The 17187-nt window shown below is 41.6% G+C and overlaps 1 protein-coding gene across 6 annotated transcripts in view; it reads right to left on the reverse strand.

Annotated features, from left to right (window-relative positions):
* Window positions 1–17187, reverse strand: part of DCAF6 (DDB1 and CUL4 associated factor 6) — a 74401-nt gene that overhangs the window by 41664 nt on the left and 15550 nt on the right. For 5 of the 6 annotated variants that reach the window (XM_036273145.1, XM_036273146.1, XM_036273144.1 and 2 more), the window contains 6 exons: window positions 16558–16671; window positions 14068–14203; window positions 10904–11118; window positions 7771–7864; window positions 6036–6155; window positions 3624–3884 (listed from right to left, as the gene is read on the reverse strand). In XM_036273145.1, coding sequence (XP_036129038.1) covers window positions 3624–3884; window positions 6036–6155; window positions 7771–7864; window positions 10904–11118; window positions 14068–14203; window positions 16558–16671 — 940 coding nt within the window. The remainder of the gene's footprint in view (window positions 1–3623; window positions 3885–6035; window positions 6156–7770; window positions 7865–10903; window positions 11119–14067; window positions 14204–16557; window positions 16672–17187) is intronic. The other variant, XM_036273147.1, reaches the window with a different exon arrangement.

The following is a 17187-nucleotide window of genomic DNA, read 5'->3' on the forward strand; positions in this document are numbered from 1 at the left end:
CAAATATTAAATTAAATATTCCAGCCCTTGCCAGTGTGATTCCGTGGCTAGAGCATGGGCCTGCGTACCAAAGGGTCATGGTTTTGATTACCGGTCAAGGGCATACATGGGTTGCAGATTCAAACCCCAGCTCTGGTCAGGGCGCATGCAGGAGACAACCAATCGATGTGTTTCTCTCTCCACCCCTCTTCCACTGTCTCTAAAACTCAATTGAAAAAATATCCTCCAGTGAGGATTAACAACAACACATTCCAACCACACACACTAGACTAAACAAAAGGGGTTTGATATATTACAGTCAGGTAAAATACACACATATTACATCCTTTAAAAATGTACACACAAACACATATAATTTATAATGCAAATAATGCTTAGAGAATTAGTTTTGCTAACATAAGTCAAAAGAGAAAGTGAATAAAATGAATACCTTTGTGTTGAATTAAAAGAAACAAAACAAACAACCAACCCTTAATAATGTGTCCGGAACTGCCAATGGGAACTCTGTGCTTCCATCTCCTGAAACTACTGACCCTATTCTCGTGTTCTTCTCCAAGACTCCAAGCTGGTCTCCCTAACCCTTAATTCCCACAGAGCCAGAGCAGCAAAGGCCTTCTACCCCATGTCTGGCCTCTCTAACACACAGGGTCTTTGGTCCTGGACACAGCATCACATCTGGGGAGCTGACTGGAAGCACCCAGAACGAGTGAAGTGGACCGGAACAACGGAGACTCCAGCGTAGCAAACACACCTACAGAGCTCTATTAGCTTAACGATAAGACAGTCTTCAGTGTCTTTAGAGAGTGACTATTTGGGGAGGAATAAGGCTTACGTAGAACAAGATAGTCTTTGTCTTTAAGAGAGTATATTTTGGCAAGAGAAACATCATAAATTAAAAATGAGCAAAATAATTACAAAATTTTAGAAGAACCCTTCAGGAAATAAACAGAGCTATACAAAGAATAAAATTAGGGAGGGCAGGAAAAGATGAATCTAGCTGGGGAGTTATGAAAGACCTCCCTTGGGTGACATTGGAGCTGAGACCCAAGAGACAAGGGCGGGCTCTGTGCTAAGCCAGGGGAGGCTCTCGGCCCCGGAAGTACAGGGTCAGAATCAGACGGAAGTGGCACGTGTGGAGACGGAAAGGCAACCGGGACAGCGAGGGCACAGCAATCACCAGGGCCCGAGAAAGTGGGATGAGAGGAGGCCGGAGAGGGAGGCCAGGGCCAGGCCATGCCGGTCCTCACTGGTCCACAGTAAGGAGTTTGTTCGTTTTTTCTTTTGTAGTTGTATTTCCAAATGCAATGAGAAGTCTTTGAGAGGCTTTAAACAGCAAAGTTATCTAATCAGACTCAACACTTTAAAACGCACGGCTGCTGCTAGAGAGCAGAGGACAAGGAAGCAAGAGCAGCTGCGGGGCCAGCAGACCGGAGCGGCGGTGGGGCAGAGGAGCAGGCCCACAGGACTCGCCAGCAGACGGCCTGGGCCACCAGGACAGCGCACAGCCGGGAAGGCTGCTCTCAGTGTGCCACGATGTCCCTCCCTACTCAGTGACTCGGGGCACTGCGAGAAGGCAAGTGATTAGGTCCAGTCAGAGATGGGGTTTTCCAGGCAAGGTTCCACATCCCCCACGGCCCCTGCCTTCAGCCCAGCAGAAGTGACAGGAAGTGCAAGGGACGCGAGGAAGAGCAGAAAGAGCTTCTGGCAGCAGGGCAGGAGCTGCTCTTCCTTCTCCTGCGGGGCAGCAAGAGAAGTCACAGCTCTAAGATGACGCTCCCCCACTCCCGGACAAGTGCCACCATCACAAACAACTGGACTTAAAAGCCCGTAAGAGACTGGGAAAGAAAGCGAAGCATTAAGTCTTCATTGTTAAAATGTTGGGCTCTGGGATAACGAAAGGCCAACTGTCAAACAATTCCAGACATGATCTTTAGATGTTATATCTAACGTTAAATCGCCTTTCTCAATAGCAAAACTATCTTGGTAACATGGAAGTACTGTCACTTTCCATGGTTTAGTTAACCAAAATTCTCTGAATAATCTACCAGTTAAAATAGAAAAATTTATAGGCAAAGTGTCAAGTAATGTTCAAACAATGATCACATGATCATCACAAAGTTTTTTTCTATTTCAATGATTCAAATGACTGTAGTATTTAATACATTAAATATGGAAAGGGAGTTAACAATTTCAAATGTGGTATTAAAATGTGTTAAATACCTATAACAAAAAAAGAAAAATGAAACTCCACACTAGGTACTTTACAAAGACATGCTTTATAAATAGGTGTAATGAGCTGAGAGTCAGCAGAAGGTGAATGTGAACTAGGCAGTTTTCTTGTTAGTTTTTTCTTGATGACTTATAATATATTACAATCTTGAAGACTATTTCCAAGAATGCTATCACTTTAAAAAGGCTTGTTTTTATCAATTTTACCTGATTTGAAAAGCAAACTTTTAACTGATTCTGCCCCTACTTCCCAAACCCTCTAAAATATTTTACTTTCCCATAAGTTGTAATGCTAACTATGCTGATTAGAGAATGGAAACTGAATTTCATAGCTCAGCTTTAGCTTATTATTATAGATAAATTGTACACAGTGTTAACAGTCAGTGTAATAGACTCTGGCTTCCCATACATGCTGAAAATGAATTACTAAAACTGGGATATACTGATAAAAAAAAAAATGCGTCATTTAAAACCCTCTGTGCCTGGTGCTCCAGCATCAGGTTCCAGAGGAGGGGAATGAAGTGACCGCTTGGCATCAGGCAGTCAGGAATTTTTATGGGTCTGAGCTGGGCCTGCCAGCTGCACTTGCAGCTGCTAATATTTTGGTGATGTGTCAAGTAAAAGGCTTCCTTAGAAAAACCCAAGGAAAATATAAAAAAACATCTTACCAGTTATTGTAATTACACATATACAGTTAAAATGCCAAGCAAACTGCAGACATGGCTGCTGACAATTACTGTTATAAATAGTACAACTCATAGTTTGAGGGGAAAAGATACTAACACGAACCATTATAACATTCAGAAAAACAGTATTTTCACAGAATTTAGGAGTAAATTTATCACTAATATCAAGTACCAAAAGGACACAGAATTGTTAAAACAATTCTTTTTCGTGTAAAGATAGAAAAAATAATTCTTTTAGTTTTTGTTGTTGACAAGAGACCTTATCAAATGCACTATATAGTAATGTATTGAAAGTGCTTCACGATTTGAGAAAATATAGTAAAAAAATATAAATACAAAGGAACCAGTAACGATCAAGGCTATATTTTCACCATTGCTTTAATACAGATTTACAACCAAATAAGTTTAGAAAGATATTTGGTCTATAATGGACTATAAAAATCACTCTAAGAGAAGTGCATTAAACTAAGCGCACTGAACTACCTCCTGGTTCTGTATTTTTAAAAGCTGTCTTATGTAAGTAGGAGATTCCTGCTACTTGTTTCCATGTCTCAGTTGTATGTTCACACATTACGTGTCACTGAGATCATCTGCTGCAGCAGGAACAAGTCCATGTGACTTAGTATCTTTCCAAACAGCCCTCAGAGAATTTTCATGATCAGAAACCATCAGACGACCCACCGCCTATTTAAAGAGTAACATCCTCACCAGACTGACGGTGCGTGTGCGGTCCAGACGCCTCAGCTGCTGGCCTGCGTTCACGGTCTGGAGAGGACAGCGGTGGAGGCGAGGGGGGGCTCGCTGCAGGAGGCGCTGCGGAGTGAGCCTGGGCAGGCGCCGTGCTGGATGCGGAAGGCCGCAGGAACTGCTCAGCCGACGTGTCCACTTCCATCACAGTGTCCCCTGCTTCCAACACAGTGCCCGACGGGGCCGCAGGAAGAGTCGAAACATCTGACTGACTCGCCCCACCTTCAAAAAGCACATGTTTAATGCAAGTTCAAATAACAAATGCTTTCTAAAACCATCTACTCAAAAGAGGTATGTTTAGGGAATACAGGCTCACTTGTACATGTGTGTGCACACACTGATGCACATAAGTATATAATATACAGGAAATGAAAAGCACCCAGTGGTGGTTTGGTCTACTTGACTAAACAGGCTAATGAATAGGGATAAAAATCTATCTACAGAACATTCTTGTTAAAATAACCAGTCTTTCAAGCAAAATGCTCAATAGAACACTTCATTTGGATGAAGCTAAATAACACCTTGTGAGAGGCCTAGAAACACTGATTAGTCCCTCACATTTATTTATTTTTCCTTTATTGGTTTAGAGAGAGAGGAAGTAAGAGAGAGAGATAGAAACATAGATGAGAGAGAACATCGATTGGCCACCTCTTGCATGGCCCCCACTGGGGATCAGACCCACAACCTAGGCATGTGTCCCGACTGGGAATCGAACCGGCGACCTTTTGGTGCATGGTTCGACATTCAACCACTGAGCCACACCAATGGGACTAGTCCCTTAAATTTAAGGGTGATGATTCTGATGTAACAGCTGGATAATATGATAATGGATTTACAGCAATATAGCTCCACTCTGTAACATCATGTCCATGGTAAAATATTTAATAAACATGTTATTAGCAAGAGTAAAAAGACAAACAGGCCAGAATGGGATGAAGTGCCTCATTCCATCTCATTATCTGTAATGTTTGAACCACTAAGCTAACAGGACGCAGGCATGATTTTAAAGGTTTGAGTGTCCACTATGTGCCGTGCTCGGCCTCCTGCTATCTGCAAAGGAATAATTAATAGTCAATAAACTTTTTTTTTTTTTTTTTATCCTCACCCGAGGACATTTTCCCATTTTTTGTTCAGATAGACCGGGAGGGAGAGAGAGGAAGAGAGAGAGAGAGAAACATCGACGTGAGGGGACACATCGAGTGGCTGCCACCCGCACGACCAACCAGGGCCGGGGACAAACTGCAACCGAGGTACGTGCCCTTAGCGGGAACCAAACCCGGGTCTCTCTGTACCGCAGGCCAACGCTCCAACCGCTGAGCCAAACCGGCCAGGGCTCAATAAACTTTTTAAATTTCCCTGATTGTGCTTCAAATCTAGATTTTATTAAAGATGGACTAGACAAACCAAGTTCATGTTTTGCAAGATATAGATACCATAGAATATAAAGATTCTTCTTTTAATCACCATGATTGAAATATTTATTTAAATGTAAGTACAGATTCAGTAACAAACAAAATTCACAGTCCAAGGAATGTTTTAAAAAGTTAATTGAGCCCTGGCCAGTTTGGCTCAGCGGTTAGAGCGTCGGCCTGCGGTCCGGAGAGACCCGGGTTCGGTTCCCGCTAAGGGCACGTACTTCGGTTGCAGTTTGTCCCCGGTCCTGGTTGGTCCTACGGGTGGCAGCCACTCGATGTGTCCCTTCACGTCGATGTTTCTCTCTCTCTCTCCCTTCCTCTCTCTCCCTCCCACTCTATCTGTACAAAAAATGGAAAAAAATATCCTCGGTTGAGGATTAAAAAAAAAAAAAAAAAAAAAAGTTAATTGATATGTATGAGTTAACAAAATCTAATTACAGATAAAATTCAACAGAAATCTTTAATTTTGAGATATAAAATATTTAGGAGTTAACTTTTATATGCCTCATTTTTTGACAGAGATAAGTAACTTGCTAAAGACCATGAAGCTAGAAAGTAGTGAACAAAGAAATGAAAACAGGTCAACAAACACCAGAAACAGTAATCAGTAAGTAATGTATATAAATAACCAAAAGGAGAAACTATTCAATTATATAAACTTATTTATCTACAGTTTTATATATTTCTACTCTAATAAAAAAAAAAAAAAAAAAAAAAAGGTCTTTAAATGAGGAATATCAGATGCTCTTACTGTTTTTGAAATTGGCAAAAAGTAAGGGCCAGAACCGGTGGAACCTGAGGGACAAGTTGCACCTGAGACCCTGCCCCCTGCTCCACAGACTGTAGGGACCGTGCATCACTGGAGACCTAAAACATGATGGGATCAGACAGTATAAGCTGACCCCACTCAGTAGTTGCTGCCAGCCTCCTGATGACTGTCATTAATACAAACACTTACCAGTGGGTCGAGGTCTTCCTCTTCCTCTATTGCTTTGTGCAACCTCACTTGCTTCTTCAAACCATCTTGATAACATGTCAGACATTCTCTGCATCAGTGACACATTGGGACTTTGCTCTCCTATGACAACACAGGTCTTATCAGTGAACTAGTAATGTCAGCATCTTCCATTAATGCAAAAAAAACCCCAGATCTGAGGGCCTTAAAAATGAAAGCAATTTAAAAAAAATCAAAATGCCCAAGTAAATCCTACGAATGCACACAGGTCCACTAGCACCATTACGCCTTTCACAGTAAACGTGCAAATGAATGACTCGCCATCTGTGTTTGAGTTCCTCAAGAACAGGATTCACACTCCTACCTGTCTGCTTGCTCTTGGGGGCCTCCCAACCCTACCCCAACCCACACCTTCAGTTCCAAGCACACGTGGCTAGGAAGGGCTTATGTGTTGTGCACAGAACAGATGAAAAGAAAGGTTTGCCCTCTCACTTAAATGTCTTTAAACTGTATTTGCTTTCATCACTTACTGTAAGTAAATTCCACATCTTAGAAATTAACTAAAACCACAAGAGTTTTGTCTCTTCCCTCCCTGCTTTTCCTCTTTCAAATAAATGAGTTTTCTCTCGAGCATTTTGAAATTAAGTATGACATCGAAACTGTGACACTTCATCTCTACTCTACAATCATATAATTAAAAATGGAAATCATTTGCTCTTGAATTTTCTGTGAAAACAATTTATTTTACACTTTATTGCCTTTATATAATGTAGCTGTATATTTAAATATTATAAAATAACATCAAAGATAATATACTGGGAAATATGCCTTTGATCTTAAAAGATTTCATTAGAAATCTCATAAGTCATTAGAATAAAATTTTGACTACAGACCCATTTATTAAAATACACACAGATTAATTCTATTTTAAAGTGCCATCTTAAAGCTCCCAAGGTAGCTTCTCACACTTGTCAAAGGCACCTGACAAAAGCAAAAAAAATGTATATTCTGCCGTGGCCGGTTTGGCTCAGCTGTTGGAGCGTCGGCCTGCGGACCAGAGAGTCCTGGGTTCGGTTCCCACTAGGGGCACATACCATAAAAAAAAAAAAAGTGCTATTATAAAATACTCTGGCTGGAAACTGAGGGTTCTGATTACATCTATTTCTACTAGAAAAGCAAAGATGAACAGCCTGGGATGCGGTGTTTCTGGGGCAGCGCGCACTCGGTGCTCAGGGGGAGTAGCAAGCAGTGCTTCCGGGGAGGCGACTCGGTCACCATCCGAGTTAAAGGCACTGACCCAGAGGCCCTGCCGCCCCACTCATGGGAATTTACCCGCGACCCATTTGCACCAGGGCGCTGAGAGACGTACGAGGATGCCTGCAGCAGCATCACTAACAACAATGAAAACAATGGACACAGTGAAAACACTCATTTTAAAATACCACATAAAAACTAAAATGCAGTCCTGGCCGGTTTGGCTCAGCGGTTAGAGCGTTGGCCTGCAGTCTGGAGAAACCCAGGTTCGGTTCCCGCTAAGGGCACGTACCTCGGTTGCACTTTGTCCCCGGCCCTGGTTGGTCGTGCGGGTGGCAGCCACTCGATGTGTCCCTTCACGTCGATGTTTCTCTCTCTCTCTCTCTCTCTCCCCCTCCCACTCTATCTGAACAAAAAAATGGAAAAATGTCCTTGGGTGAGGATAAAAAAACAAAAACTAAAACGCTGCCCAAAGCACAGTTACCGTCTCGCTCTCGTTCACTCTCCGGCCTGGCTCGAGGCCCAGTGTCTGACCAGTCACCACGAAGCCTCAGACGCTTCACTGGAGGCTGCCGTAGCTGAAAGGGAAGAAGACCTGCTGGCTCACCTCTGAAGCACACTGCACGTCTGCCAGGCTCTCGCCACCGCCCTGCTTTCTGTCCTGCGCATGCAAGTGAGCAGCTGGGTCGGACTGTGAAGGACACAGAGGGAACCAGAGCCAGGGCTGCCCAGCTTAGTGGCCAGCAGACAGGCCGGAGACAGAAGCCAGGAGAGCAGGGCAGTGTGAGAGCTGGACGACACGGTCTCGGAGCCACTGAGGGCCTCATGAGGCTGAGACAGAGGGACCGTTGGCGAGCTGATCGGAGGAGGGGCACGATCTGATGAGGACCGGGGGTGTGCAGCCGGGGATGGGTTCCCAAGCCCACCGTAACGGGGGGGGGGGGCGCGATGCTGGCGCCTTGCAGTGGGCAGCAGTGGTGGCCAGAGTGGGGAGCAGTCCTACAGATTTGAGATGTGTATTTTAGAGACAAACTACGGGGACTGGGGAAAAATGAGAGATTGGATTCAATGCATCAGTCCAATAATGAGGTGAAACAGGTGCCACCCCAATAAACTCAATTTAAAAAATTAGAGGAAAAAGAGAGAAAAGACAATGATAAGAAAAAGAATACGAAAATAAAGGAAAGTGAGAAGTAAAAAGCAATGAAATGAGACAAAAGAACATACTAAATAAAAAGGGAAAATATAAGAAATTATTAGAGGATATGAGAAAATACAAGAGGTCAACACAAATTAAGTAAATATAAAAATATAATGGAATCATAAGAAAACAAATCACATATGCCACATACTAAACTTTTACTCATACTTTAAAACCCTGTTTAAGCTTGTCTCATGTTCCCAATGAAAATCAATTATGTACTCCCTCCTTTGGTCTATTTATATAGAACATAACTCTTACATATTATTTATATCAGTACTTCCACTGAACTTAATTCCTGAGTGAGGGGCCATATCCTCGTCACAGTCACCCTTGGCTTCCTAAAGTTTGGTGTATAGTGTACAGCAGGCATCCAGTAAGTATTTGGTGAGTTAAGTTTGTCTGAACCCTGAGGGCAAGGGTTTAGCATAAAAACTAAGAGCAAAGATGATGGGATAAAGATGGAAACAGAATTTTAATTTCTTCTTCTATGTACACCTGAATTGTTGGATTGATGACAATAAGCATGCTTTATGTTTATAATTTTAATCCATTTTCAGAATTATTTCAATAAAGTGTACTGAGAAAAACACATTCAGAAGAAAACCAAAACCAACCCTTCACGACTGACTCAGCCTCACTGTTCACATGGACGCCCTTGGCTGAGCCTCGACGGAATACAGGCTGGCCAGCCCACTTAGACTGTCTGCCACTGGGACAATCACAGAGGCTGACTGTGACACACATCAAGAGGAAATCACACAGCAACGAGAAAAATGTCAGAGCAGTTTCATGTTTTCAGACAAACTCACAGCTCTCGGTCGCCACCACGCCCTCATCTTTGTCAATTTCCTAAGTCGCTTAAATCCGTTGCCACATTTAAAGTTCCAAAATATAGAGTAATACTATTTTTTTCTAATTTTAGAGCCCTCTAAGCCTATAATTTTACTCCTCACCCGAGGACATTTCTTTTCATTTTTTATTCAGATAGAGTGGGAGGGAGAGAGAGGAAGAGAGAGAGAGAGAGAGAGAAACATTGACGCGAAAGAGACACATCGAGTGGCTGCCACCCGCACAACCAACCAGGGCCGGGGACAAAGTGCAACCGAGGTACATGCCCTTAGCGGGAACCGAACCCGGGTCTCTCTGGACCGCAGGCTGACGCTTTAACCGCTGAGCCAAACCGGCCAGGGCTAAGCCTATAATTTTAATAACTGAGTTTAGTTTGGCATCTCATAGCGATTACATAATCGTGTTCTCTAGTACTTTAAAAATGTGTTTGTTGGGCCAATACCAAAAAGTCACTAAGAATTAATAAAAACCAATGGTTAATTTCAAAAGACATTTTAAAAGCCAGAGAATAGTGAATAAACACAGAACACCATAAAATAAAAAAGTCAAAGTAAAAAACATGTCCGGGAAAGCTGAGCAGGTGAAAACGAGCACTTTTCTACTATTATGTACTGTAAAGGATGTATTCTTTCTGGTTTTTCCTTTTAGAAATAAAAAAAATGGTTAACCCAATTCTGTATGTATATACACAAAATGTGTACACAAAAAAAGTGTAATTACAAAGTGTTTATTGAAATATATTTCATTTTCACCCTGGCCAGTTTGGCTCAGCGGTTAGAGTGTCAGCCCGTAGATCAATGAGTCACGGGTTCAAATCTGTCCAAGGGCATGTACCTCAGTTGCTGTTCATCCCTGGCCCCGGTCAGGTCATGTGGGAGGCAACCTTAGTCAATGTGGCTCTATCACATTGATGTTTCTCTCTGTCTCTCTTTCTCTCCCTCCCTCCCACTCTGATGATAAACAGAAAAATATCCTTGAGGGAGGAATAAAAAATAAATTAATAAACGAACCAAATACGTTTCATTTCCAAAATGTAACAGAATCTACAGACACGCTGTATGTACACTTTCACTTACTTTTTCCTCGCTCATCTGTATTTTCTGACATGAACCTAGAGATAATGTTATAGGCTCACCACTGTGAAAGAGGCAGGCTTGAGAGTGGAGGGGACTGCTGTCCACACAGGAACGGGCCACGGCACCAGCTACGGGGCGTGAGCACGCACACCTGGTCTCCTGGAAATCCGCACAGCACGTGCCCGTCGCCTTCCCGCCTTCCCCGCAGCTGTCAGACCTGCCGCTCTCTCTCGCTGCTGCTGTGCACCGTGGTGAGCCTGACAGTCTGCTGTTAAATATTCTCTCTTTAAAACTATCCCACACTACTTCCCTCTGGAGCCTTTCCTTAGCTACTAGTCCCTGCCCTTTCATGCATGTTTCATGTCCTTGTCTCCCCGCTGTAAATGCCTTGAAAATTTACTCTCTTTTCTGAAGCCCTTCAGGCCCCAGAAGTCACTGAATTTGCATTTTCTGAATAAAATAAAGAAGATAGTTTTGAGTGAACTTACCTCTTCTCTTCTCTCTTCTGAAGAAGGAGTTCGAAGTTCTCGTGCGGTGTCATCTTTGGGGTCAAAGAGATAGATGTAATCGGAAGAGTAGCTGACGAGAACCTCCTGCCCGTCCTCGCTGTAGCACAGGGACGTCACCCTGCAGGACTTGGCGTTGAGATGAGCGGGGAGGAAGCGGGCCACCATGCCAGCAGTGCCCCGGCCCGCGTAATTCCCTAGAGTAGGAGAACAGGGCGGTGCTCAAAATTCACCTTTTTGAAGAAAAACATTTTTAAGACTCTTAATCAGAACACGGAGATGTGTGATTTTATGCAATATAAATCCAAGTTCTCATATTCTATTTCTCAAAGAGGCTCTTTTTCCAATAAATATACCTTTAAAAAAATTCATGAGTGTCTGGAATTCCAGGTTATCTAAATATTTTACTGGAAACATGAGTTATTTAATCAATTAAATAATTTAAGACTATAGTCATACTAAGTCATCCATCAAAAATTCTCCCCAAATTAGCCCTAGCTGGTTTGGTTCAGCAGTTAGAGCATCAGCCTGTAGTCCGGAGAGACCCGGGTTCGGTTTCCGCTGGGGGCTTGTACCTAGGTTTCAGTTTGTCCCCGACCCTGGTTAGGTCGTGCGGGTGGCAGCCACTCGATGTGTCCCTTTCACGTCGATGTTTTTTTCTCTCTCTCTCTCCCTCTCTCCCCCTCCCACTCTATCTGAACAAAAAATAGAAAAATGTCCTTGGGTGAGGATAAAAAAAAAAAAAAATTCTCCCCAAATTAGCATAATTTTTATAATATAAAAAAGAAAGCTGATATTTATTAGCATACTAGATAAAATAGTACAGTATCCTTTTAAACTGATTGACCTTTTACTTTAAGTTTTTTTAAAAAATTTCTGGCCCTGGCTGGTTTGGCTCAGCGGTTAGAGCGACAGCCTGCAGTCCAGAGACCAGGGTTCGGTTCCTGCTAAGGGCACGTACCTCGGTTACAGTTTGTCCCCAGGCCCAGTTGGGGTCATGTGGGTGGCAGCCAGTCAATGTGTCTCTCTCATATCGATGTTTCTCTCTCTCTTTTCCTCCATCTCTCCCTCTCACTCTATCTGAAGATGAATGCAAAAATGTCCTGGGGTGAGGACAAAAAAAAGAAAAAAAAATTCTGACCGTCGTGAAATTTCCCAGGTGAGACAAGAGTGGGGATACTGTTCCAGCTTTGATTCAGCTGGGAAGTCATTAGCATAATGCAATAGGACAGAGTGGGTACAATGAGCACTCTGTGCGGGGGACCTGCAATGCTCAATTCTAAGAATCTAAATTATACTCCAAATTATACAGTCCTGCACAATGAAGTCTTGTCCAAAACGTCAATGGTGTCCTATCTGCTGAGAAACAATAATGAAACCTATCATGTATTTTTGTATTGTTTCCCCAAATGTGCATATCCACGTAGACAATAATCAATCACTGTTCAGAAAAAATAATCCCCTCTGGCCTTCCTGTTTCAATAACCATTTTTTTTTTTTATTTAATCCTCACCTGAGGACATTTTTGCATTTATCTTCAGGTAGAGAGGGAAGGAGAGAGGGAGAGAAACATCAATGTGAGAGACATCAACTGACTGCCACCCACACGACCCCAACCGGGGCAGGGGACAAACTGCAACCGAAATACGTGCCCTTAGCGGGAACTGAACTTGGTCCCTCAGGTCCGTGGGCCAATGCTCTAACCGCGGAGCCAAACCATCCATTTTTAATGGACAGAAACTGACAATGAGAGTGACACTGTGTTCATTTCTGGCCAAGCCCACTTCTACTTTTAACAATATAATTTATGTGAATATAAAGAAATATGCAATGTATTTGATGTCTGTGGTGTGTGCGTGTTTAAGTATTCCTGGCTTCCTTTACTGAGAAGATGCCGATGGAGGGTGGCTTTGAAATGGGACCTTCAGGGTGGTCTGACCCACAGCGGAGGAGGAGAGTCTGGGGTGAGCTGCAGGCGGACTCGAGTTCAGCACTGCACATGGCTAACAGCACTCTCCTCGGCAGCTGGCATAAACAGATGCTATGCACTGACACACAACCGTGTCACTGTTCTTCCTAACTTTCTCTCCGTCATCCTTGCCATTATCCCCTTAATTTAAAAAACGGCAAAGAGAAATCAGGAAAGCCAAGTGTTGTGGGCTGCACAGTGTCCCCCCCGACCCACAAATTCTTGTCCACTCAGAACCTCAGACTGTGACCTGACTGGGAAATAACGTATTTGCAGATGGAATCAGTACAATGGCTTAGGGTGGGTCCAAAACCCCATGTGACTGGTGTTCTCAGAAGGAGAAATGTGCACAGACACACACAGGGGAGAAGGCAGTTAAACGTGGAAGCAGAGACTGAAGTGACACATTTAAAATCCAAGGGATGCTAAGGATTGCTCGTGGCCCCCACAGGAAGCAAGGAGGTCCCTAGCCGGTATCTCAGTTGGTTAGAATGCTGTCCCCATAGACCAGGTTTTGGGTTTGATCCCTGATCAGGGCACATACAAGAATCAACCAGTGAATTAATGTTTCTCTCTTTGCCCCCATTCCCCTCTCTCTCTCAAATCAATAAGAAATAAATTTTAAAAAAGGAAGCAAGGAGAGAAGCAGGCAACTTTCTCCGCAAGAGCACAAAACAACTGCAAAAACTTCCCTTCAGCTTCTGGATTGAGATAATCAAGTTCTGTAATTTTGAGCCACCCAGTATATAGCCCTAGGAAACCAGTAGGCCCTCGATATCCGCGGGTTTCAAACCTGCGGACTCAATCACCTATGGAAGGAAACGGTACTTTCCATCCGCAGAGGGCTGGATGTATGCACTGTTCTAAGCCTTTTATAATGGACTTGAGCATCCAGGAATTTCGGTGCCTGAGGGGTCCTGGATCCATCCCCTGCGGATACTGAGGGACAACTGTACATTAAGTGTTATAACTTTCTAAAACGATAAACTGCAAATGTATCACCTGATAGGATCATAAAAATGGTGAAATGCTGTTTTGTTTTGTTTTTACAATAGATATTATTTAAATACATTCTACTTACTGAATTTTATGACAAACTAATGAAAATGTAAAATCAGACGTGTCACATTCACTCTGTGAACTGGCAGACTCTCTTTCCTTCAGTGGAATTTGGTACCTGTGGCTCTCGTGCCCAGCATTCTCCGATCATATATGCGGACCGAGCTATCTGAACAGCCCACGGCGAGGTAATAGGGGATCGGTGGGCAGATGGCGACGGAAGTGGCGGCGCGGCGGCAGTTTATCAGAATGTCCTGCGGAGATAAAGTAAGAGTGGTTGCTAGAGCTTCCAGTGGAGGTGACACTGCACTGAAAAGTGTTCTCTTCAACGAGAAGAAAACAAGCTTCCGCAGAAACCCTCATCCAATCAGCAGGACAATGAAGGGAGGGAAACCTCGAGTTTCTTCTATGTTTCAGATTTCTTTCTATCAGTGTTCCTAATACATTCAGCTCATGTGAAAGTAAAGAAACACACAGTCAATATTCCTCCTCAGCAGTTTACCACTCTAAGAAAAATTCTGTTTTCTTCACAGTTTGCTATAGACTCCAAAACTGACTTCCAATACAGTATCATACGCTTTCCTTATGAACTGAAAAAAATAAGAAAATATATATGGAAATACTAACTTTAATTAAAGTAGAGGTTTAAAAACAACCAATACTTGAGTAATGCAAAATACATTCTGAAGAGAGAAGAAAAAACTGTTTCCAAATATGACTCAAACAGCAGTTAAATCAGCAGTAGCTACAAAAAAGCCAGTGATAATTCAAAAAAGTCATCATTTATATTATCAAGGTTTAAACCCTTTTTCAAAACTAGCTGCATTTCAAATAATGATATCATACAACTTGAATTATTTCTCAGAAATGCGTCCTAAGCGTCCTCATGCTCATGAATAATGAACATCTCTAGGAACGTAAACACGCACAGTGTATCGTGCCAGGACCCCGTCACCCACATTAGGAAAGCCTGCTGCTCTGGGTCCACTGGACAGTACAGATGGAGGCAGAGTCTCCCTTGGTCTATGATAAGTCCCCATGGTTACTTTATATGGTGCTCCTACTCTGTCAATTCTAACTGTTGATGCTAACGTATTACAAAAGTATTATTAGCTGCTTTTAAACTTTTATGCTTTCCTTAACTTGTAAAATCTTTTTTCTTAACAGTTCAAAAACAAAGTACCCACACACATATATACAAACCCTACAAAAGACAGGTTTTACTATAATGTCACTACTTATCTCTATATAAGCATTAGAAAATGTAAGAGCTATGACCCAAATAAATATCCTTAAGGTGTTCTGTTAACTTTATACTATTTTGTCCACGATGCAAGCTCCTCACTCTTCTTAGTACTGCCGTGTTTTTAGAATACATTCACCTTAGGTTTCACTTATTTATTGACCTCAGAACATTACTCCTATTATACAGAATTTGCACCAAATGCCTTCTATAATTCTGTTTTAGCAGTTAAGGATTGCTTTGGCTGCCAGTTTTTCTTCATACTTGCCTCTATTCATTTTTATACATAAATAAATAGTTTTATTAAGGAAAACTTTAATATTTTCACTTATTAGCTTTGCTTTCATCTTTATTTTTACCGTGTTTTTGGTTATAAAAGCACAATCAAATCTTACTTCATGTACACTAAAATATGTCTACAAAGGATTTAGCCTAACTCATTTTAGCAACCTACCATTTACTAAGAAATAGGGATCCCAAACACCCCTAATAAGCCACCTGATACTTGAAACTTATTCTCCCTTTTACTTATTTCAATGCTTTCCCAGTTGTGTTCATGTGTGTGCACATATATATAACATAAAAACTGCCTTAAATATCATACATTTAAAGACTTTTAATTTTTCTTTTCTCTTTGAATACAGAAAACAATCTCTTCCTCACCCCAAGAATGTTAACAATAGTAACAAATTTAATTAGCAAGCACTTAACCTCATTACCAGTAATTCTTCTTTGGGGGTAGGGACTTTCAGTAAAAATATATTTAGCAATACCTTCTTATTTCACTTAGTAGTTGAAAATGATTAGAGAAAAAAGCCACTGTCTCTAAATAACATTTGGGGTTAGCCATCTGGGGCCATTATATGATTTCTCAGGCCTTTTTCACATTTTTAAAAATACAATATTGGTAGTGAAGCTATGTCTTCAAAGAAGTGAGCTAAATCTTAACGAACACATTGATAGAATGGTATCTTGTTACTTAAAAAAACAATTTGTTGGTTTAAAAGTCAGGGTAAAAGCAAAGAGAAGACACTGAACTGCACACACTTTCATCACAGCTATTGGTGAGCCAAAACTGTCTCCATGAGTAAGCGGGATACACTGATAAACAATTCAAATTTTTATAATGCTAGAGCATATACTGAACAACCTCTATATATACATTTGAAATGTACAATCAAACTGCAAGTTCCCTAACTTCACTATTAACATTTTAATATGAAAAATTTGGTTGTGAAATATATGCTATTGAAGATTTTAGTACACAAATGACTCATTATCTCATAATCCAGAGATAATGTACTGTTCAATTTTAATTATAATCTTAAGTATTTTGCATCATTTATACAAAAATGTGATTCTTACATCTTTGCAATCTTCTTTTGTGCAGCTAGTTTTGATGCGCGTATCAAACCACCTCACAGTTCCGTCTTCACCACAAGAGAGGAAAGTATGGGGGTCATTGGGTACAGTCATGATCTGAAGGTGAAAGCAGAAGGCCAGGTACGCTCACTGAACATGCACACAGCTTTGAGGAGCATTGCTACCGTCTCATAAAACAATTAAGGCAAAAGCAACTAAGAACCACTTATTTTAATTATTTATGAATTAGCCATACCATAATTCAAAACAGTACAATGCATACAGAAGTATGCAAGAAGTAACTGTTAACTTAATGACTCATTACTTTGAAGTTTGAAATTAATGTTCCTGCAGATAGAAAGTTCTTCAAAATTATAAACTTCTAACAACTTTGACCAAAAAATTCGGCCCTAGGAAACTTGTTCAAACTATTCAAAGCCTAATTTTTATGTTTTCTGGATGTAAATTTACACTTGTACTATAAAGACATTATAGTTTTCCTCTATGATAATGTTTAAGAAAACTATAAGATGCTGAATTGATTAAAAGATTTAAACTGACCTCTCAAAAATTTTGACAAAATTTCATGATTAAGACACTCAACAAACTAGGAATGGCAGGAAGTTACCGCAA

Source organism: Molossus molossus, unplaced genomic scaffold (assembly GCF_014108415.1).
Source record: "Molossus molossus isolate mMolMol1 unplaced genomic scaffold, mMolMol1.p scaffold_m16_p_20, whole genome shotgun sequence".
Classification (NCBI taxonomy): domain Eukaryota; kingdom Metazoa; phylum Chordata; class Mammalia; order Chiroptera; family Molossidae; genus Molossus; species Molossus molossus.